Source organism: Nuphar pumila, chromosome 13, assembly GCF_984573655.1.
Source record: "Nuphar pumila chromosome 13, dmNupPumi1.hap1.1, whole genome shotgun sequence".
In the NCBI taxonomy this organism is placed as follows: domain Eukaryota; kingdom Viridiplantae; phylum Streptophyta; class Magnoliopsida; order Nymphaeales; family Nymphaeaceae; genus Nuphar; species Nuphar pumila.
Window position 1 is genome coordinate 13,648,023 of NC_143261.1, and position 25,263 is coordinate 13,673,285.

Here is a 25,263-nt window from a genome sequence, read left to right on the forward strand (position 1 = left end):
CAATTTTGAGGCTACCACTTTACATGTTTCAATTTGATAGAGAAGAGCCAATCATTGTCAAAATAAGACTGATCCACAATGGGTGTGGACCTTGGCATAGCTAGAAACCAGTCATATAGTGGAAATTCCACGCTATAGTTACTAGAAGCTCCAAAAGAACTTCATCTGCAACATAAAACCACATTTTTTTTAGTTCTTCTAAAACTATAAGGAAAGACTCGCTTGTAGAAAATGCAAAGCTTATTTTTCTCAATATGACAATGTCTAATTACAAATCTAATATACTTGGAGTATGTTTCATATTGAAAAGCTTAAGATATACATTTTAAGTAAAAAGAATATTTTTGCATGTTACTTCCTACACGCTTCTGGTGCCACTTGGCTTCTTGTATCCATTTCTTACCCTTCTAGCCATATTCCATTCACGAGTGAACATACCAGAAATTGCGAAAATCACTAAACAACAATTTTCTTTGTGGTCATTTTTTCTGCAGCGGCGCTGCATGAGCTCCATTACTGTTGACTGTTATTTTTGGCATTTCTTGAGATGGACACCGCACCCATCTTGAGAAATGCCAAGATGGCTGGCTGTCAAGCAGGGTGCTGCATGCCTACCATGCAGCGAAGTTGCATACAATATGAAGTCATTTTCTTTTGAAATTGCTAAACAGAAATTTGATTTTTGCAAAAACAATAGTATCGTTAAACACAGCACTATGATTTTCACTAAAAAGTTCTCTAAATCGCCGGCATATTCTTCTAAACATGTTTATGTCACCGAACAAACACGTAATCCCGATTAGCCCTTGAAGTTTTACGCTACCAGGACAGCTACCTTAACTACGGCAGGCAGAGCCAGCGGTTTCTTCCAAAAGTCTCAACCATAGATCTGAACCAACCTTTAGAGCGGCAACGAGGGGGATGTACATGTCACTCTAGTAGAAGACGAGGATAAATGAGTCCAATGTGATGGAATTCCTTCGTTCGGCAGAAAATCTTCTTCCTTCCGTGCCTACAAATCCATACCTTCTCCCACCAATCTGGCTTCTCCCTCGTTCCTATCGACTCTATCCTATAAAACCCCACCTCGTTTCTTCCTTTAGGCAAGAAGAGGTAGGCGAGCTCGAATTCACGCATTCATGGCGTCCCCTGTCGTGAACGAGGAATATCTCAAGGCCGTCGACAAGGCTCGTCGTCTTCTTCGAGCGCTCATCGCCCAAAAGGGTTGTGCACCTATCATGCTTCGATTGGCGTATGACCCATTTGCTCATTCTCTGTATTACTTGATGATTGTATCTTGTCGTCTTCTTTTCGGGTTTGAATTTGCGTTTCTGTTGCGAAATTCATGTACCCATTTAGCTGTGTTGTGTTGCTTAGTGGGTTTGTATTCTTTTGACCTATCATGCTTCGATTAGCGGATGACCCATCTGCTCATTTTCTGTGTTACTTGATGATTGCATCTTATTGTCTTCTTTTCGGGTTTGAATTTTTGTTTCTGTTGCGAAATTCATCTACCCATTTCGGTATATGTGTTGCTTAGTGAGTTTATGTTCTTGTGACCTATCATGCTTTGATTAGCGGACGACCCATCTGCTCATTTTCTGTGTTACTTGATGATTATATCTTATTGTCTTCTTTTCGGGTTTGATTTTTTGTTTCTGTTGCGAAATTCATCTACCCATTTCGGTATGTGTTGCTTAGTGAGTTTATGTTCTTGTGACCTATCATGCTTTGATTAGCGGACGACCCATCTGCTCATTTTCTGTGTTACTTGATGATTGCATCTTATTGCCTTCTTTTCGGGTTTGAATTTTTTGTTTCTGTTGCGAAATTCATCTGCCCATGTCGGTATATGTGTTGCTTAGCGGGTTTGTGTTCTTGTGTTTATACGACGATGGTGGCTGGGAGATAGTTCTTGGTGCTTGGGGATTCGACGTTCATCCATTATTCCTACGATGCATAGGTTGTTTGGTGATGATCATAGCCATTTGGAGTTTGTTTGTTGTGGGTCTTGACCAGATAATTGCCAGCTAGAATGTGTAGAAGGATATTGATTCATGTGTCCAAGGAAGGTTTTTCAGTGGACTCTTGTGGTTTGGAAACCAGAAGAGGAGTGACTGATGAGAGAAACAAGGTTGGTGTTGTAAGATGTACTGTGATGATTAGAACCGTGATTTTCAACAACTTCGGTGCCCTTTTGATTAATTGAATGGATCATGAGTGCCACGTATAACTTGAGCAGGGAGCTTATGCCTTTTGCAAGGAAGTACATAATGATTAAGGGTATGTTTGGTAGCTCTTTTCAAATTTGAAAAGAAATCACATGATTTGGAATCTCATGTCATTCTATTTTTCATGTTTGTTTAGTGTGAGAAAAGGAATCTCATTTGCATGAGAATCCTATGTTAGTGGAGCTTGCCGGAGGAGCATTTCCAGCAATCTCCATCCCTTGCTGTGATTCTTTTGAGTGTTTGCAGTGAACCAAAAAAAAAAACCCTAAAAAAAAGGGAAAACATGGGTTCACACCCCGTTTGGATCTCAGAGAGGTCGGTGGAGCTTGCTGGAAGTGGTATTCCAGCGAGCTCCATCCCCTGCTGCGATTCTTCCTGGTGGCTGCAGCAAATAAAATAAAATAAAAATGGGAAATAGGGGCTCACCCGTGGAGCCCTTGTTTGGGTTGCAAAGAGGGCGATGGATCATTTCTGGTGAGTTCCATCCCCTGCTGCAATTTTTCTGGGTGGTTGCAACGAACAGAAAACAGACCCTAAAAAATGGGGAAATAGGGGCTCACTAGCAAAAGCCCCTGTTTGGGATGACAGGGATGGCAATGGAGCTCGCCGGAAATCCCATTTCCGGCGAGCTTCACCTTAATTGAACCTCTTGTGTTTTAGGCTTGCTCTGACAAGAAAAAAGAGAAGCCAGTGTACCTGAAATTGCGGCAGGAATTTTTCTTCTCTGATGTTTACTCTTGTATCCGGTGCTTCTCGGGCAATGATCCCCTCTTCCAGTGAGCTGGATGCAGGGGGTTGTAAGCCTCGCCCCCAGCTCACTTTCATATAGGTGAAGAAGGAAGAACGTTGGGGCTTCCACTCCAACGTTCACTTTTTGCAGGCCTTAACAAGGTGTGATTTTGAATCACAACCAGGCCCGTGAGATTCGGATTCTCGTGAGCTGGTGTGATTTCAAATCAAATATGATTCGAAATCACACGGCCATGAGAAAATGGGACCAAATGAGATTTGGATTCTTATTTGTGTGAGAGTCAGAATCTCATTTGACCCAACCAAACATGCCCTAAATCTCCATAATCTTGTTAAGGTTCTGAGGTTAAGGCACCTGGTATGTGTTGCAGTTTATCATGCCACTGTGTGAACAGAAGTGTTGATGATATCACATTCGTAATTGACCAAAACTCCGTCTAATGTATAATTGATGTCACTCAAAAACCCAGTGACTCGTGTTTCATCTCATTTAGTCTTCACTGGGGACTTGGCTGGGTCAACCCAGTGACACTGCTGGGTTTTGCTAACTTTTATTTAATATATGGAAAGAGTATAAATATTATTCTATACATAGAAAATATTTTGTGCGATGTGGGAATGTATATGACATCAATATATATATATATATATATATATATATATATATATATATATATATATATATATATATATATAACCATTAGGAAACATTTAGTGATATAACTAATTAGAAAGTACATTCATTATTTTTATGGCTCACTACACTAGTACATCAAACATCACAATCAACTAATTTTATTGTGATGTATAGGCTATCCAATTTGGCAAGTGATTGTCATAAAGAGAACTTAGTTGTGAAATTGTCATACTGATAGTTGACATTTTCAATACAACAACAACAACAACAACAACTACGCCTTCATCCCAAAACAATTGGGGTCAGCGATATGAACCAAAAAAGAAATTCATTTTGGGTCTTCCACATGAATCCTTTTCCTCCAATCATTTCTATCCAACGCCATGTCCTCGGTGAGGTTCAAAGCATTCATATCCTTTCCTATCATCTCCATCCACGTCTTCCTAGGCCTACCCCGACCTCTTTTAACTAATATATTTTCCCATTTCTCCAACCTTCTAACTGGAGCATCATTAGGCCTTCGCCGAATATGTCCAAACCACCGTAAACGATTCTCTCGCATCTTATTTTCAATGGGTGCAACACCTACCTTCTTACGTATCTCTTCGTTCTGAATCTTATCTTTTATTGTATTTCCACACATCCATCTAAGCATCCGCATCTCAGCTACACTCATTTTTTGAATATGATGTCTCTTGGCAGCCCAACATTCCGTACCATATAGTAAAGCGGGTCTAATAGTCGTCCTATAAAACTTTCCCTTCAACCGCAATGGCATTCTACGATCGCACAGCACTCCAGTAGCACTTTTCCATTTCATCCACCCAACCTTTATCCTATGATTTACATCTCCATCAATTTCTCCATACTTTTGAATGATGGATCCCAAATATTTGAAATAATAATTCACCGGTATATCTTGCTCACCAAGCTTCACTACACTCCCATCACTACTTCGTTGCTTACTAAACCGACATTCCATATATTCAGTCTTACTCTTACTCAACTTAAAACCTCTAGCTTCCAATGTCTGTCTCCATAATTCTAACTTAGCATTAACTCCAGCTCTAGACTCATCAATCAAAACAATATCATCAGCAAACAACATACACCACGGTACATTTTCTTGAATTGATCTCGTAAGCTCATCCATCACTATCGCAAATAGGAAAGGGCTTAAAGCAGATCCTTGATGTAACCCAACCGTTATCGGAAAATTGGTTGTCACACCTCCACAAGTGCGGACATTGGTTACTACTCCTTCATACATATCTTTAATTATACTAATGTACTTGAGAGAAACACCTTTCTTCATCATTGTCCACCAGAGAACGTCCCTAGGTACTCTATCGTATGCCTTCTCTAAATCAATAAAAACCATATGCAAATCTTTGTTCCTCTCTCTATATCTTTCAATAAGTTGTCTAAGAAGATGTATAGCTTCCATAGTTGATCTTCCAGGCATAAAACCAAATTGATTCTCCGATATCATGACAACCTTCCTCAACCTAGACTCAATCACCCTCTCCCAAAGTTTCATAGTATGACTCATGAGTTTTATACCACGATAGTTTGTGCAATCTTGTATATCACCCTTATTCTTATATAAAGGCACCAAAGTACTCTTCCTCCACTCATTAGGCATCTTATTTGTTCGCCAAATCAAGTTAAAAAGATTTGTCAACCATTTTAAACCTTTCTCTCCCAAGCATTTCCAAGCCTCGATAGGTATACCATCTGGGCCAACTGCCCTTCTTGATTTCATTTTCTTCAAAGCCTCTGCAATTTCTTTCTTTTGAATCTTGCGCATGAAGTCACGATTTATCTCATGAAAAGGAATGGAGAAGTCTCCAAGATCTTGAGCATGACTATCATTAAATAGCTTATCAAAATAATCTTTCCATCTCTCCTTAATCTCCTCATCTTTGACTAAAACCCTTTGCGTTTCATCTTTGATACATCTAACCATACCCAAATCCTTCGATTTCCTATCTCTCATCTTTGCAAGCCTATAAATATCCTTCTCGCCTTCTTTGGTATCCAACTTGTCATAAACCTCCTTATATACCTTAGCCCTCGCGTTTCGAACAACTTTTTTAGCTTCCTTCTTTGCTATCATATACTTCTCCAAATTCTCATTATCACGACTCTTACTTAGATTTCTATAACACTCTCTTTTAACCTTAATAGCTAATTTGACATCCTCGTTCCACCATGATGTATCCTTACCTAGTGGTGCACCGCCTTTAGACTCACCCAATACCTCCTTAGCTACTTTTCTCATACCACCCGCTATCTTATTCCACATTGATTCTGAATCCTCCTCGAGACACCAATCAACTTCCTTAACTACCTGCTCTACAAACATTCCTTGTTTAGCTCCTTTCAGTGCCCACCACTTAATTCTAGGATCTATCCTATGTCTATCCCTTTTGCGGCCTTGTCTAATTCTAAGATCTAAAATTAAGACTCTATGTTGTGTAGCTACACTTTCTCCTGGTATAACCTTACAATCGATGCAACAACCCCTATCTCTCTTTCTAAGTAGGAAAAAATCTATCTGACTCGTATTAACCCCACTTTTAAATGTTACTAGGTGAGACTCCCTCTTCCTAAACCAAGTGTTTGCTAAGATCATATCATAGGACAAACAAAAATCTAAAATCCTTTCTCCACTTTCATTTCTTTCTCCTATACCATAGCCTCCATGGATATTCTCAAATCCATCCCTACTAATGCCTACATGTCCATTAAGGTCACCGCCGATGAAAAGCTTTTCTCCATAAGATGTCTCTTGTACTACTCCATCTAAATCTTTCCAAAATTGATGCTTAATGGAATCATCTAAACCTACTTGAGGTGCATAAACACTAATAATATTAATAATATCCGTACCTAATACTAATTTAATAAGTAAAATTCTATCACCCTTCCTACGGACCTCAACTACATTATCTATAAACTGACGACTCATAGCAATCCCTACTCCATTCCTATTCCTATTTATTCCTGTATACCAAATCTTATATCCACAAGGTTCTATCACTTTAGCTTTCTCACCTACCCATTTGGTCTCTTGAAGACATAAAATATCAATCTTTCTCCTACACATAACATCTACTAACTCTACCAACTTACCAGTTAAAGACCCTATGTTCCAAGTGGCTAACCTAATTTTATGGTCTTGGACTAACTTCTTTACCCCCACCCGTCCAACAAAGTGAGGGAACCCTTGCCTATTTGACACCACACCCGGGCGCCGGTGTGACGCGTCGCTTCTGGGCGACGACCTAGCAACCCTTGCACATTTATCACTGCCTCCGGGCCTAGAGAGTACAGCGCGTCGCTCAGTAGGGAACGCCCCAACGAAATTCTCATATTGGTTCATTTTCATAGGATATGACAAAGTTTTTATGCTGGCTGTCACAGGCCTACCGCAACCCTCCTCCTTTATCCGGGCTTGGGACCGGCAGTGTATAACTACACAGGCGGAGTTAGTTGACATTTTCAATGTAAATACAAAAAGAAAATCTAAAATGGTAAACAATAGAAACTAGAGGAGCTAAAATACTTTATTAATGAAAATTAATATGAAAATAGGTTTATATACAAATATAACAAATAAAATTCCATTTCCAAATCTTATATATGGTTAATTATGTTAATTAGAATCTAAAAAATTAAAAATATGAAGGTAGATATGTGAACATTGGGTCAACCAACTGAGTTGACAGTTGACCCAGCAGAATAGTTGAATTGGACAAGTCAACATGTGTGGAACTTCAAGTGGTGTGTAATATAGACGTGCATGGCAGTATTGATGTTTCTCTTTTAAGTGTCTTTTTAATCATGTAATATCTGTGAGATTTTCTTTTCATAGAGCTAAGTTGTTCAGTTAGTTTACCCGAGTTTCCTGTTAACCATCAATCCTTTTTATTTTTCTTGTAAAGGTGGTGCTGTATTTTTTTCACAATTCTAAAGCGGGAAAGATGATTTTCAATGTTATAGTGTGGTTTATTTGGAGCTCATTGAATCTTTCTGTTATTTTGGCCTTCTTTTTAAAAGTGGCATTAAGTATGGACATTTGTGATGTAGGATAGGCTACACTTATAGGAAACTAGTTGATCTACACAGGTTCTCTTCACAAATCACCTTCAAATCTGATGTTGGAATCATCATACTCTTCTTGTGGTTGTGTTATTTATCATAATGAAGTTTCTCTTGCCAGAGAATGTCATGATTTTGTTTGTTTGAATGAAAGAAAGCTCAGGAGGGGGAGGGTGAAAAATCCTTGGACTGGATTCTCAGATTTCTGGTCTAAGATTTGCCCATCCCATGTTTGCTTAGACATGGGACTTGGCATTGGCCCATGCCAAAAGCAATCCTCCGGTCAGACACTTGAGAGATTCAAATGCCCTCCTTTTGGTTTTCTTATTTTCTGCTCTGGCTATGATTACTGTTACTTCAAAATGTAGTTTATAATGATTTCATTACACGAATTGACTACTTGAATGTATTTTCTCAGATGGCATGATGCTGGTACGTATGACGTGAACTCAAAGACTGGGGGTCCGAATGGGTCAATAAGAAACGAGGAAGAGTATAGACACGGCTCAAATAATGGTCTAAAAATAGCATTGGACTTCTGCGGTAAGTTTACATCTTTGTTCATTTTTGTGTTTGACTAGTTTGTCTGCTCTTATTATAGACGCCTTCACAAAGTAGTGCACAACCATATAATATTGTTTCAAAGTTGTATACTACTAGTTTCAACATGTGTTTGCTATGCTACCTGGCCCTTCATTTCCATAACATGCTGCACATGCATATATTCAGATGAGATACGGAACTTTGGCAGGTTATTTGTTTGGTTTTTGATGATGGCTTTCACACTTGACGCACATATAGACATTGACAAGTGTCTATTCAACATTAAACTTTATTTAACAAGCTTTGTGCTGATTGTATCATTTAACCTGCTTAATCCACTGACTGAATTATTTCTATTTTCCTGTCCAATAGCAACCCTTTTTACCATTCATAAATTTCTGCATAACCTCTTACCAGAGGAGGAGCTTTTGGGGGACCTGTCTCCTTGACCCAGCAACAAAAACATCCTTCTCCCTCTCAAATATATGGCCTGTTGAATCTGTTTCATTGCCTTCAGAAACAATATAGGATTTTCCCTTGTCATTATGAATTTTGATGAATACCTGCATATCGTAGTCCTCTCTGTGGCCTTGAACTCTTTTTTGAGTGTGATCCTGTTCTCAAAGCCTTTATGCAAAAAGTGTAGGTAGCTATGACTACATACTAAATTTAAAAGCAATGTTGTGGACCCACACCTGTATCATGCTGCAGATGAATGCATTTAAGTTCTTAGGGATGTTAGCAAGTTTGATGAAGTTGCTTTGTGCCTTTGTCCTCATGGTGATTTTTCCTTGTTGTAAAGCCATCAGTTCTGTGCTGGACTTGCCTGCTCTGTTCTTTGATATTTCGTGGTTCTTTTGTTTTGTTTATTATTTGTGAGAATGATGTTTGTATGTTGAGTTAAACATGCCGCATAAGTTTATATGTTGAGTTAAACATGCATGGAAGAGGAGATGTATATAGCACCTTCCAGGTGTACTTACAAGAAGAAATGAATGTAATGAGATATTGCGGAAATATAAAGAGTGCTTATAAGCACTTACAACAATGAATAAAAGAGGCAATATCACAAGTCCACTAAGGGACAATACAAACACAAGCCTTTAAGAAGGCAACAATATAAAAAGCCTCTTATTGAAGAGAGAGAGAGCTCTCAAGAATACATACATACAAGGGGTTCACCCCTATTTATACAAGGAGTGGAAGAAAAAGGAAGGCCAAGGGCCTCAAAAGAAGAGCCCAAAAGGGGGCTCCCATGGAGTCGTTGGGAGCCCCCAACGGTCACATTTGTGACCGTTGGGGGCTCCAACGACTCTATGGTTGGAGCCCCTTTTGGTTCCTAAAAAATACAAAAAAGAAAAACAAAAAATAAAAAATGAAATTACATTTTATCAAAAAATAAAATAGTTGTTTTCTAAAACAACCATGTGAAATTACAAAAATACCCCTATCGGGTATTGATGTAATATATATATATATATATATATATATATATATATATATATATATATATATATATATATATATATATATATATATATATATATATATATATATATATATGGAGTACATTTTAACAATGAAATCACAACACTCAACTGAAAAAGAGAAGGATAATCAAAACAAACTTACAATGTTTACTTTCAGACAGACTCAGACATTATGCCTCTTTTCCTTACCACTTCCCACATCAAACTATACGATGCGTTTTTTCATACAATAATTTATGAGGATCTCTTAACATTGCACACAATGACCCCTTGGGATGTTTTGATTATTAACAAGCTAGAAGCCTCAATCCTATACGATGATAAAACATGTAAACCCTGACAAGTAGATATCACATTTTAATTGAAACATGTAAACAATATAGGATTTCTCCTTGTCATTATGAATTTTGATGAATACCTGCATATCGTAGTCCTCTCTGTGACCTTGAACTCTTTTTTGAGTGTGATCCTGTTCTCAAAGCCTTTATGCAAAAAGTGTAGGTAGCTATGACTAGATACTAAATTTAAAAGCAATGTTGTGGACCCACACCTGTATCATGCTGCAGAGGAATGCATTTAAGTTCTTAGGGATGTTAGCAAGTTTGATGAAGTTGCTTTGTGCCTTTGTCCTCATGGTGATTTTTCCTTGTTGTAAAGCCATCAGTTCTGTGCTGGACTTGCCTGCTCTGTTCTTTGATATTTCGTGGTTCTTTTGTTTTGTTTATTATTTGTGAGAATGATGTTTGTATGTTGAGTTAAACATGCCACATAAGTTTATATGTTGAGTTAAACATGCATGGAAGAGATGTATATAGCACATTCCAGGTGTACTTACAAGAAGAAATGAAATTACAGCACTCAACAGAAAAAGAGAAGGATAATCAAAACAAACTTACAATGTTTAGCTTCAGACACTCAGACATTATGCCTCTTTTCCTTACCACTTCCCACATCAAACTATACGATGCGTTTTTTCATACAATAATTTATGAGGATCTCTTAACATTGCACACAGTGACCCCTTGGGATGTTTTGATTATTAACAAGCTAGAAGCCTCAATCCTATACGATGATAAAACGTGTAAACCCTGACAAGTAGATATCACATTTTAATTGGAAAAGTTTAGCTAAAAGCACCTTCATTGGAAACAATGGCATATCTTACCATCATACCATGGCAGAGCCAACACAAGATTGCATCGTCTCAAAAAAATGGTAAAATCCCAGGAACAGAACATACAAACAACACAGAGGAGGAATAAAGTAGAAATAGAACAGATAGAAGCCCAAGTACTTCAAAAAGTACATGAAATTCATAACTGACAAAAAAAAATAATGCGCCTAGAATTACCTGCTTGCGTGCACATGATCTTGCGTCTGATTCTCTGTTCTTGATCATGCGTCTATGTCTCCTCTCAATAACTTTCTCCACTGGTCCACCACCCCTTCTTCCCCTTGGACCTCCATTAAAAGCATAAGGAACAAGGGGGCTAATATGGATCTGTTTTTTCTTGGTTACTAGAAATGAGGAAACGTTTGATCTTAACCATGTTGTTTGCTGACGTGTTTCAGCAACTTTCTCTGCTGTGTAAGAAGGCGTACCTTGAACCTAAGCCTTGTTGAGGACACAACTAGCAATGCGATTCTCTTGCTACATATGGAATGCTGCCATATCATATTTACATATAATGACTACTTTTCCTGTTCTCAAATATTCTCCTTAGTTATTGTTAGTTATTATTGTGTAAAGAGCACCGGTAATATAATTTGTTCACTTATATAAAGTCTGAGACTCATGGTCAGGTGAATGTCCTTTTCCAGGCAAGATTCAACTTTTATGATTCTCTAACTGGGTTGTGCATTCAGTTTGTGCAAACAAATTTACACAAACTATATTGAGTTCCTTAAATCTAATAGTAGATGACTTCTACATAAACTATTCTAAGGACTGTAAATGCTAATATTGACTTGCTTTATATTTTGCATAATTTATCTTATATGAATTCTCAATTATAACTTATAGTTTGCGTGAGAGATTCTCTGTGTCTTTTTAAGTGGTGATATAATTTTCATCTGAGGTCATTATTTAGATGGATATTAACTCATACCATATTATCACTCATTTGTATGAGCAAACGTTATTGGAGAGCTCATTTGGTTAATGTTGTAATAGTAGGTTTTCTAGTATCACACAGGTTTTTCATCTTGCATTTCTGCTTGCTTCTAGTTGGAGGAAAAAAATATATATTACCTTTGATAATTCTAATATATATTTTTACATGCTGGAATTAAATTGTGTGCTTATGCATAAGTTTTCTATTGGGTGTGAGGTTAGCATAATAAATTACTTTTCTAAGTTCAAAGTTGTTGATTTTTTTTTCCTTTTTCTTTTGATATCAGAGGATGTTAAAGCAAAATGTCCAAAGATTACTTATGCAGACCTATACCAGGTAAATGCTGGAATTCTGTGAGGTTCGGGCATTACATGTGTGTGTGTGTGTGCTTGGGTAATCAAATGGCATTGCAAAGATGGAAGTAATGAGAACATTGTGGTCTCTGATTTCTCTTCAACCTTGCACCACTGGGATCGAAAATGGAGGTGCTGATAGCAAAAAAAAAAAACTAGATTTAGACTTGGTTTTGATCTTTTTAAAAGTTTTCTATTTTCTGCAGTTTATATCTATTGATTTAGAGATGCAAAATCTGTTTTATGTATATCTTGTTTGTTTCATTCCATTTGTCTCCTTGGAGGGAAAGTATGCATTAGTGGCTTTGGTTTGCTTTTCTCTTTTACACTTTAATCCCAATCTGGGTTTGCTTCTGCATGCTGGTCAATCAGTTACTGCACTATTTTGTATTTTCTTTCACTTTCAGGGATATACACTGAAGTCACAAGAAGTTTCTGCGCAAGAAAAATGAAACGACTATATGCTAGAGTTAGGATTAGTTAAGCCAGCTGACACCTGCAAAACTTTCCAGGCTTGTGTGTGAGTTTACATAACATGGATGCTCCATTTTTGCACCTGTGCCCTACCCCTTTATGCAATTCATAATGGAAAACTAGCACAAAATTGGCAGTATCCCCATGTCTACAGTGTGTCTGTATGATACTGGTAAAAAACATTTACCATGTTGATTCTAGGCATCTACATTTTCTTAGTGCTTCTAAATGGGTGAATCTTTTTAACAAAAACAGAAAATCTACGTTGAATGTAGGGCTCCCCTACATGGAGACTAATCATGATACACAATTTTTAGTTTAAATTCCCAACCTCATGCTTTGCTGCTACTTGACATGAAATAATCTGCATTCTACAATCTAACAGCACATGCTAGCTCATGTATATGAGCCATCACCCATCTACTTTCATTCTCTTTTCTTTTTCCAGTCTACAAAAGACCATAAACACTTGGAAACTGCAAGTTTTCATGAATTAAATACAATTCAGGTGCAAATTTCTCAAGCCTACTTAAATGAGTAAATTGTGCATCTATGATTTTGGAAGCTTTCTGTAGATTCGTAGAATAATTTCATGAATGGTTCGATAACAAACTTCTTGAGAGTTGCTGTTTTTTGTACATTGGAGTTGTGCAAGAGGATTTCAGACTTGGACTTAAAACTGCTTCTAGCCAAAACTTACCTGAGCAAAGACTCACTAGTGTATTTTTTTCCTTTTCCCTCCTGGTCTTTATTTATGCAGTGATGATTCTGTAAGGAATCCTCAAGGATTCAAAAATACAATGCCTACTAAGGGCAAGAGCACAATCACAACCCACAAAGGGGCACTAACAAAGGCAATAAGTGCACATACTTACAATGTAAAATAATTAATTTTTATTAATCCACAAAATGCACTGAAGTTGCATAGCATGGGAGGGACTTGAGTCCCAAATATATGCATCCAAGAGAGAGAGAGCTACTAGTCGTTGGAGCATCCGAACGGCTAGTTTAACTAGTTGTTAGGTAGCTCTAACAGCTAGTTAGCTGGGCTAATTACCTAAATGCCCTTGATGGGCATCAAACTAATATACAAAAAAATAAATGTAAGAAAACAAAAATAAAAATTATATACATATTATAAATACATTCTAAAAACTAAAGGAACAAAAATACATACAAGAATGTATATATTATACATATATACATATATGTATGTATATACTATATACAACTTGAACAGATTCAGACCAGAGTTACCGGAAGCTTCTTAGATAGGTGGGAAGCCCACTTCCCGTAAACACGCTTGGGAAGCGCGATACTCCTCTCTTCCGAAACTTGATGAGAACCTCACTTCTCCTATGCTTTCCACATGCTTCATCTATTCTTTTTATATGTTCTCTCACTCAACTTTTCATGTTTTTATGTGTTTTCTCTCACTCTTCTCACTCACTTCCATGTGCTTTCTCTAAATTGCTAGTCATCATTTTTAGATTTTGTTAAAAATTTAATTCTTACACTAAAAAATCATGAAATTTAAGAATAGTCACTTTTATTTCAGTTTTTATTTGTGTTTCATTTTGATTCTCATTCAATTCTTATCTATCTATCTATCTATCTATCTATCTATCTATCTATCTATCTATCTATCTATATATATATATATATATATTATTCCTTGCTTCCCGCTTCCTATACATTTTAAAATGTATCGCTTCTCGCCTCCGCTTCCCGTATCGTTTCCCACTTCTGCTTCCAAGTTTGGCAACCTTGATTCAAACTACTCTGCTTGAAGTTGGATAGCGGGATCTAGGCCACTCAGTCCCACAATATCTAAATCAATGTCTAAACCTTTGAAGTGTTGTTTGAATTAACGATAAATTGAGTCCCACATTATATCATGTGAGTCTCTTACATTTATATCCTTGTAATAGCACAAAATTGTTTATACCATAGTCATCGATATTGCCAATATTTTGAAAATATCACAATATTATCGGTATTTCAAGGTAAGTGGAAATTATTGGCAAAATATTGTGGTTTCAAAATATTGCCAGAATGCATAATATTGAAATATTATCACAATATTTTTGTGATATTCTCAAAAAATCTTTTTTTTATATATCTTAAGCCTACATTTTTTATTTTTTTGTTTCTTATCTATTTTAAAAGCTTTTCAAAGTTGTTTCTTTATAGTTTTGCAAGAAAAATAATAGAAAACCTATTGTTTCTTATCTTTTCATTATTATTTTTATTTTTTTCAAATTTTATAACTTTCAAGATTGTATTGAGAAATATTACTTTTTGAAAAAAACTTGGGAGAAAAACCTCAATAAGAAACTGTCGTAAACAATATTGGTGACTATGATTTATACTTCTTTCAACATGCCAGTTCACTTGCTGAGCCTCTATTTGCATTAACTTCCTGTGATATTGCTGAAGCTAATGTTGACAAACATGATAGATCTTGCTATTATCAAACTTCATGATAATAGCACTTTCTGTATCTTTGTCTATGTGTGGTTGGTTCAACTAAACCCAAGGAGCCTTTTTGGTTGGAAAGGTTGATGATCAGTCATAAATACTATAAGTACCATCAGTTGGTGGTCTGGTTTTCCCTTTTATTCACTCTGTTTTATGTTAATAAATATCTCAAGGAGCAAAGAAAATTCCTTTCGACACATGTTAAATACTATTTTTTATCAACCATTTGTACAGATTTAATTTTCTTTTCTAGAAACCCATGTAGGGAACTTGGGCACTGTTTCTGTCATGTTTGCCGTTGGTACATTTTTCCATTTATGTTAATATTTGTTGATATTTTCATTTTACTTATCACTCTTATTCTGCTATTGCTTTATTGACTTCTGTTAGTTTGCAGCCATAGTGTTCCTCATGGATCTTGTGAGTTTCAACATCTCTCTCTCTCTCTGAAATGTACAAGTGACCTCTTATGCTGTTTTTTTGTGGACTTCCATTAGTTTAGAGCCACAATGTGTATGGTGCGCAGTTGGAAGTTCTGCATCTGTTCGATCGGTGATTTATTTCTCCTAATACCAGAAATATATGAATAACCCCTTTTTGAACCTTTAAATATTCAGCTAGCTGGTGTTGTTGCTGTTGAGGTCACTGGAGGACCCACCGTTGACTTTGTTCCTGGCCGTAAGGTATTGTGACATGGAAACAGAATATTTTAAATTTCTAAATACCTTGGACACTGCTTGCATATACCCGCAGTTGCCTTATTTCTTGTTTTTCAGGACTCACTGGTTTCTCCAAAGGAAGGAAGGCTTCCTGATGCTAACAAAGGTTAGTTTGAACTAAAATTGGCCTTTTTCCCAAAGTTTGTCTTCAGTTAGGTTGATCAATAACTCAGAATGTTCAAAGTGAAGTTGTATATTTGCAGTTGTATGCCTTAGATTTTGAAGGCATTATGATCTAATCCTATTATGATTTCTGCCCATTATGATTTGTTGCTTATTATTGCAGGATGCTCAAAGATTTCAACACGAGCAGCTTATGTTTTAAAATGATGTGTCAAGCAATATAAGTGTTTAAATGAATAAAAGGAAAGATATTAACTATCTAGTCTTAATCTAGGTACATGAGTTGCTAATCTGAAAATAAATCAAATTTGAATTGTAGCCAGGCTAAGAGTTCCTGTATGACTATTACTTGGTGGGGCTTAAACCCTGAGCATTACTGATTATGCGCCCTTTTTTGGTTTAGGTGCATCACATCTGAGGGACATTTTTTACAGGATGGGGTTAACTGAGAAGGAAATTGTAGCACTCTCAGGTGGTCACACATTGGTAAAATCTCTCTCTCTCTCTCTCTCTCTCAAAATATGCATAAGTGAATTTATATTTTTGCAGGGCAGAGCACACCCTGAGAGATCTGGATTTGAAGGTGCCTGGACTAAGGAGCCTCTGAAATTTGACAATTCATATTTCATGTGAGATAATAAATAAACACTATAATCCTTTTCCAACTAGTTTTCATTGTGCTGTTATGCTATTCCTTGTATTTTATGTGATAGAGACACTTTGGTGCCTGCCTGTACCATAATGTAATAAAACTTGTGCCAGTGAATTGCTGAAAGGTCAATCAGGAGGACTACTGCAACTTCCTTCAGACAAAGCTCTTGTGGATGATCCTAAGTTTCGTCCTTATGTTGAGCGCTATGCAAAGGTTTGTCTGCCTATATGAGCATTATCAAGGCTTATTAAGAACATGATTTTCCATGATGACAAAAAGTAACATATGAAAGATATCCTAGAAAGAAAAGTTGCATATATTTAGCTGTTTTTTGGAATGGAAAGCTTGTGAATAGTAGCCATTTTAGGAATACTAGTGTAAATGTTATGGTATTGCATTATGAATAAGTGAAGGATATTTTTATCAGTTTGAAAATACAAAACTTTATGGTTAGCCTCCGAAGGTTCGGAGTAATGGCACAATTGACATCTGCATTTGGATGAAATTGAGTCATCATCCTTAGTTGATTTGGTCAACTTGTTAAAGGGGGTTATGATTAGTACTAAAAGTTGGATTCACTTCTCACAAGGGCTCCGCTCATCTGGTAGGGGTGACTTGTGAACGTCACCAAGTTGACGGGGTGTTGCAAGTTCGAAACCCATGGGTGGCATCCCTTGGCCGCAAGGTCAAAGCTGGGTGTACTCTCTGGTCTCAAGGGGAATCTGTTTTACCAACCGGAGGCCAGCCAATGTGCGGTCGGTGATGTGGGGTTTTTCCCTTGGACTATAAAAAAAAAGTTGGATTCACTTAAGTAGTCCCTTGGGACAAATTTTAGAGTTCAAGTATATTGGAAATTATGTGACTGACTATGGATACTGCAGAATATCATGCCTGTATCTATAATTAATGTTCCTGTTTCAACACAGGCAGTATGATAGTTCAAATCATTGTTCTTCCAATTTTAACAAGTTAATGAGCTTCTTTGGGCATATAAAGGGATTTCTTTCTAAGGCTGCCTGGTACATAGTAGGGTGTTGTTGCAATATCAAGTGCCAATGTTGTTGTGTTGATTGTTGAAGCCATAACTTTGGGATGACTATTATCTATGTCACACGGACTCGGCTCCAAGATCGCCGCACCCGCGTCGACACGCACCGACACGGGTGCGGACACGGGTGCGGCTCGGACTCGGTCAACCCGACCCTGGGTGTGGTCAACGCACCCAGGGTCATTTTGGTCCATTTTTTGGAATTTTTTTTTTTTTGAATTTTTTTTTTTTAATTTTCTGGGCTACAGCTGTAAGGAAAAAAACCCATCACAACTAAAAAACCTGTACACTTTCAAGTTTTAAGTACAGAATGGGCACAACTCAAGTTTTTGTGGTTTTTTCCTGTACGAAGAAAGTGAATTATTACAGTGTATGAAGAAAGTGCCCAAAAGTGAATTATTCTTGTATGAAGAAAGTGTACAGAATGCCTTCACAACTCATCACCTGTCCCCTAATGGGCACAACTTTGACCGAGTCTTATATATATATATATATATATATATATATATTTTTTTTTTTTTAATATATATATAGCCGAGTCCCCGTGTCCAAAATTTTTGAAATTGCGCCGCACCCGTGTCGCACCCGCACCCGCACCCGCACCCATGTGACATAGACTATTATCTATTGTAAGAACGCGTAGCAGTTTGTTCCAGAACTCCTATGCCATAGAAGAAGATGAGAAGATGCAGAGAAGGGGCTGAAAACACACGATTCCCAATGTGGAAAGTCGTGGGGTATGGCTCTATATATTTCCAAACTGTTACATCATGTTTCAATTATAGAATTACCCTTGTATTAACAACATACAATTAAATACAAATAAGGGTAATAGTAAAACAAAAATAAAGATATAAACAATTACAAATACAATTGGATATCCAACTAAGAAACTCATTCCAAATCCAAATCACTTCTCAATAGCCTACCTCAAGTTGTACATGGTCTTTACCATTTACAACTTGGACTTCAAAAACCAAATTCTTTGCTTAGTCAACCCTTTTGTGAAAAGATCTGCCACTTGATTTTCAGTACCAACAAACTCGACTTCAAGCTCACCATCTTCAATCTTGCTCCTTATAAAATATTGATCAATCTCTATGTGTTTCGTCTTACCGTGATGAACTAGATTCTATAAATTTTTTATGGCACTCAGATCGTCATAAAACAAAACTGACTTTGGAACCTTCTCATTAAGATCATGCAGCAAATTTCTTATCCATGCTAATTCTGAGGTAGTAGTTGTCATGACTCGGTATTCTGTCTCCGTATTCGATCAGACTACCACTCTTTGCTTGCGACTAGACCAAGACATAAGATTATTTCACTCATACATGTTTTGTGCTAGGGGTCAATCATATATTTATATTGAGTCAACACCATATCATCTTCCCTTCTATTTGTTTAAACTCCCAAGAAGTACTTTAGTAGTCCAAGATCTTTCATCTTGAAATGTTTGCTCAATACTTTTATTTCCTTAACGTGACCTTCTGAACTACCTGTGATAATGATATCATCCATGTAGATAGGCAAAACAATCATGTATCCCTTACTTTTATGAATGAATAGAGAGTGATCAAGAGGAGATCTATAGAATCCATGTTTCTAAATCTCCAATGAAAAGCTTTTGAACCAAGAACATGAAGCTACTTCAACCCGTATATAGCTCTCCATAATATGCACACATTGATTTGAATCCCTTTCAGTGTAATCGGGTGGTTGCTCTATATAGACTTTCTCCTTTAGATCTCTATAGAAGAATGCATTTTTCATATCAAGATGCTTCAACACCCAACCATGATTAACAACTAAAGATAAAATCTTTAAATGTGGATGGTTCCCATTTTCACCATTGGGCTGAAAGTCTCTTCATAGTCCATGCCATGTTCCTGTATAAAGCCCTTGACCACCAACCATGCTTTGTATCTCTCTATACTTTCATCTAGCTTATATTTGATTTTGTAAACTCATTTTGATCCTATAACATTATTATCTGTGGGTCTTCTCACTACTTCTCATGTCTGACATTCATGTAAAGCTTTCATCTCTTCATTCATTGCTTCAATCCACCTTTTATTTCAATCTACATGAATGTAAGAAGCAGGTTCCTTCTGTTTTTTAATTTACATAAAAAACACTTGATGGTCCATGCTAAAACTCTCGTAGCTGACCCATCTCCCGATAGGATGTTTGACTTTTGACGATCTCTTTAACTTTGGCACATTTGGGAGTGATTCATGATATCTGGTCATTTGATCTGCATCATCATTGTGTAATTGTTGTACTTGTAAAAACAACAAAGTCAACAACAAAAAATAAGGAAGGAATATATGACATGAACTTAGTTGTCAAAGGCGGCGCCTAGGCGTAGCCCCACTGCCTGGGCGACCAGGTCTGGGCGGTGGGGCCCTATATTGCCACCTAGGTTGTCACTGTCTAGACTTTTTTTTTTGGAGTTTTTTGTTTTGTTTTGAAGACATATCATTTGTTTTCTTCGAAAAGAAGAAGAAGAAGAAGAAGAAGAAAGAGAAGACATTTATCTGTCTATTGCTTGTATTATGTCTATTGTTGAGAAGAAGAAGACATTATTTGTCTATTGTTTGTATTATGTCTATTGTTGTTAATTTTTTTGTATACATGATTTTATTTTTTGTGTATTGTTCATTCACATTGTTAGTTGTATGGTTTTTTTATTCAATTGTTAAGGTTATGTAATATAATTGTTTTACACTGTTCAACAACATATTATTTGCCTATTGCTTATTATTGATTGATTTTATGTTGTATACATGTTTCTTATTATGTTTTTTATATTTTTTTTAAATTTCTTTTATTTTGGGTACCGCCTAGGCTCCGCCTAGCGCCTATGACAACTAAGGACATGAACCAAGATCACCTATTTCACGTCAATGGGAGTAACTCAATCTGGTCTATATGGATACTAAAACGGATCATATTATCTAAAGAAACAAGTGCAGAGAGGATTAAAACCAATGAGATTGGAACCAACAGTTTGTGGAAAGATTGATTGAGAATCAGGGAAGACAATAACAGACCAAAATTTTAATAAGGGAGAAACCCAATAAGAAAGAGACAAGAAAGAGACATTCAAGAAGAAAAAGTAGAAAGATAATGAAGGATGGAGAAAAAGAGAGAAGGGAGAACACCTTTCAAGGCCTCTTGATGTACCCAATGTGGATCCTCGTTCTTTGATATCATGTAAGAATGCATAGCAGTTTGTTCCAGATCTCCTATGCAGTAGAAGAAAATGAGAAGACACAGAGAAGGGACTATATATTTCCAAACTGTTACATCATGTTTCAATTATAGAATTACCCCTGTATTAACAGCATACAATAAAATACAAATAAGGGTAATAACAGAACAAAAATAAAGATATAAACAGTTACAAACACAATTGGATTTCCAACTAAGAATCCCAATCCAAATACAAATCACGTCTCAATATCTATTGTAACAGGCCGGTTTGTCGTAGAGCAGGAGATATGTCTAGACATATATCTCCAGGCTATATGATGGAGAAATCCTAGTGGTAACATATCTTCCTGAGCATCATAGTGCACTGGAGGAGATAAATTGGCTTAATTTTCCAAGCTGGGATAAGCCCATTGGCTAAAGCTAATCATTGTAACTTTCATATCACTTCCACGCAAAGAATTTAAATCCCTAGTGAAGCTGTTGAAAAAGCCTTATGTTGCAATGCTGTGGTGCATACAGACATCTGCATTTTAAGAGCTTGGTTGAACTCAAGGTCAGGGTATCAAGTGGGTTAGATAGGGAAGGTGAGAATCAGGAGTACCTGACCTGGATGGACATGGATCCTCTTGGGGACTAGCACATTTGGACCTTACATTACCCTGTCCACTAGCACAATTGGATCATGCTGGGTTAACCTACTTAGCATGCACCCAATTCATTATAATATCCCCCTGAATGTCTACTGTACTATAGGAGATAAATTGACTTAATTTTTAAATTAGGGGTAAGCTCAAAGGCTAAAGCTGAGAAATGTACACTGTCACTTTCCACCAAAGAATTTAAACACCTAGTGGAGATGTTGAAAAGACCTTATTTTGCAGTTCATGTGGTGCATAATGCATACAGGTACTCACACATCAAGATCTTGTTGTTGACCTCAATATCAGGGCATCAAATGGGTCAGATTAGGGTAGGTGAGGGTTATGAGTACCTAACCTGGATGTCAAATGAATCCAGTAGGCAACGTACACATATTGGACCTGACCCCATCCAGCAGTACCAATTGAATCATGCTAGGTCAACCTACCCAGACTGCAGCCTGCTCTCTCTCTCTTTCTCTCTCTGTTTCTGTAGGAATTCTTCTTGTTCATTGCTTGTGATGACTTATTAAAGATCTTTATTACTTTACATGATTATTTGTTACTGTTGAATTCTAATAAACCTTTATAAGGGCATAGTTATTTTCCTTGGTTGTATTTCAGCTTTTATATTTTCCTTGTCAAGTTCATTGTCATGGATGTTGGAATGAGTGCAAAAACATATATTAGAATTTATTTCGGAGAAATGTGATTCATATTCCTGACTTACTGTTATTTTCCAACATTGCAAGCTCTCTCTTTTACCATTGGAAATCATCCCTTAAACACCCTCATGCATTACTATCATTTGGTCACCGATGACAGTGTTGCTTAAACTTGAATAATACTTTTCAACTTTGTGCAGGATGAAGAAATATTTTTCAAAGATTATGCAGAATCACACAAGAAACTCTCAGAATTGGGATTTACACCACCTAGCTCCAAGCCTAAAACAGAGGCAAAGGCTTGTACAATATTGGCACAAAGTGCAGTTGGTGTTGCAGTTGCGGCTGCCGTGGTGATATTAAGTTATATCTATGAGGGCCGCCGAAAAGTTTAAGTGAATTAGATAAGGATTTTGCATGGCTCAGTCTCTATCATCAATAAAAAAAGTGTCATTATTACAATAAAAAACTTATACATGGAAGCAGACCGAGTCCTGCAAATTATGTGTTCCTTCTATTAGTTATTAAATGATGCTTCATTTTATTTTCCCAAAATTGTGGATAAGTCTATAATAGTATTATTTGTAACTGAGGGTAAGATATCCAACTCCTGTTTGCTATTTGACTTTGTGTGCTGGGCCACAGGTGGATTGCAAAAAGGACCAAGGCTGCACGTATTGTAGACTTTAAGTAGAACTCAAGCATATGATTTGACCTGGCTGAGTCTGCACAAGATTCCTAGCCCTGAAAATGTGCATTTCAAATTTCTTGGTGCTACCTCTGTGCATCATGCACATGGGGCTTCTCTTTGTTGATTCCCCTTCTCAGAAAGCTTGCTTGGAATTAGTAGCGCTCTTGGCCTTGGTCTAGACAGTTACACTAATGTGTGTGTGTGTGTGTGAAGGGCAAACTGGGCCACCGGGGCATAGCTGCCATGAAATTCGAACCAGAGATCCCTTGGTTGTGATTATCATAGTGTGACTATCATCCAGTTATCTCACTTGAACTTGAATCAAGTCTTTTCGATGTTTGAATAATCTTGTCTTGTTTTTATTTGTTTCTAGGCAGCTACTTATCCAATAATTCCTCTCATTGGTTTTTCCTTTTTCCTTCTCTTCTCCACCATTCCTTTCTCAGGAGTCTCTTGTTACTTTCACTAATTTCATTGCATATAATATCTTTTCTGCTTCAGAAGAAAAGTATGTCACAAATCCTGACACCTTATCGTGAAAGAACTCACTATAATTTCCAGTAAAAATGTTGAAAGAGTCCATCAAGGACTTCTCCACCTTGTGTGATTTGTTTGTGTAAAACTAATAAATCTTCCATCGCAACGAACTTTGTAATTACTGTCTTTTGGTGCCTGTGGATGTTACACTATATAAGTCTGCCATGCCTGTAAGGTTGGCCATGTTTCTAGGAGATTCTGACCAAAACAAGGCTAATACGTGGCAACAGACGATTGTGTTTTTTTTTTTTAGAAACACGACTATGATGCACCACCAAATTTTTTAGTATCTATGGGATATATAAACTAAAAAAATCAATCTGCTACTCGACTGGTGCCACGTGGACATTAGTGTTTTGGGAATTAAGATCAAGGGAGAGATTTTGGGAAAAAGTGCAATTGTTTTACTCATGGAATCAGATTTTGCTGGGCTTGTTTAAAACGTGTGGGCTGTCACAATCTTTTCCTCTGCAGTTTCCAAGTCCCATATACCATCAATTTAATCTAGCTCTTTGGAAATCTTCTTTTCTGGGAAGAAGTCAAATTATTAAATTTTACATTAAAAACGGAAAAAAGAGTGCAGCCTAGTGCTGTTTGGAGAATTAAATTTGGTTCAATAAGGGGGAAACGAGCAAAGTTAGGATTGTCATGGCTGCTGTACCTAGGAAAAGTAGTGGGTTGTTTTCCTCACGGGGAGGAGGGGAGAATAAGGATTTTTTTTTTCACCTGTGAAAATTTTGGGCTGTTTTGGTTCATTTTGTCTGGAGATAATGTATCATAAATTGGATAAACGTGTGTTAATCAGCCAGGCTTTCCACTTAAGAGTGGTCCAACAGCTAGGCTTTATAAGCACTATGCTTGTTAAGATGAATTTTGGACCAAAGGCGAAGCCACATCCCACTCCGACAAGCCCTGAATGTAGCAATGCTACTGACAGATCCTAATTTGAGAGATTTTTTCTATACACAAAAAAGGAAAAAGCTAAAGAGGTTTAGCAAACTGGACTAACAAGTATAGTGCTTATAAAGCCTATTTGATATGATCTAAATAGTAATGCTAATAAAAATTTGAAGCATGTTCACCTTATCAAATTAATGACATGATTTCTTTGGCAGAGAAAAGAAAGGGTTATGGAATTAATAAATTGAATTACATAAATCAGCAAAAATTTGCACATATAGCTTTGCAAATGAAATTGAGGCATGTTCACCTTATCAAATTAATGACGGTTGATTTATAAAGAGTTCAAATTGAATACATATATCAGCATACATGGTCATTAAAGAATTGTCTAAAGAAGACTGTCAGATACAATCATTGTTGACTACTTGGGAATACACTTAGTACCCCCAGCAGATTAGCAGACTCTAAACAAGGAGAACAAGTTCATCTCCAACCTAATTAGCAACATCATAAATTTAAGAAAAATGTGAAAAAGAAAGAAACCAACAAGCTCAGTTCAGGCACCGAGGACTCAAGGGAAGCATAATCTCCTGGAAAACTTTGAACTTTTTGGGTATCTTTCTCTTGCAGCAGCTGCCATTATTGCTTCGTCAAACTCCATGTCGTCCGGCCAGATAATACTACAGTGATCACTTTTTTCAACTGGTTTATCTAAAGATGAACTCCTTATTGACCTTTGTTTAGAATGAATTGCCTCTGTTTGCTTCAACTCCCTTATTTCTTGGTCTGTGCTAACTGATGCAGATGTTGGCCTCTTGAGATTACATAGAGGATCATGAAAAGTTGTCAGACTGGGTGTTTATTACTTTGGATGAATAGAATGGTGGA

The 25,263-nt window shown here is 36.9% G+C and overlaps 1 protein-coding gene across 1 annotated transcript; it reads left to right on the plus strand.

The window, feature by feature from the left end:
• Positions 1-837: 837 nt before the first annotated feature.
• LOC149817830 (putative L-ascorbate peroxidase 4, peroxisomal) lies at positions 838-22,842 on the plus strand. The gene is made up of 9 exons (XM_089985138.1): positions 838-1,252; positions 8,144-8,268; positions 12,159-12,208; positions 15,798-15,863; positions 15,957-16,005; positions 16,426-16,508; positions 16,572-16,651; positions 16,785-16,887; positions 22,445-22,842. The coding sequence occupies exons 1-9, from the start codon at positions 1,140-1,142 to the stop codon at positions 22,637-22,639; spliced, it is 864 nt and encodes a 287-aa protein (XP_089841264.1). The 5' UTR covers positions 838-1,139; the 3' UTR covers positions 22,640-22,842.
• The last annotated feature ends 2,421 nt before the right edge of the window (positions 22,843-25,263 follow it).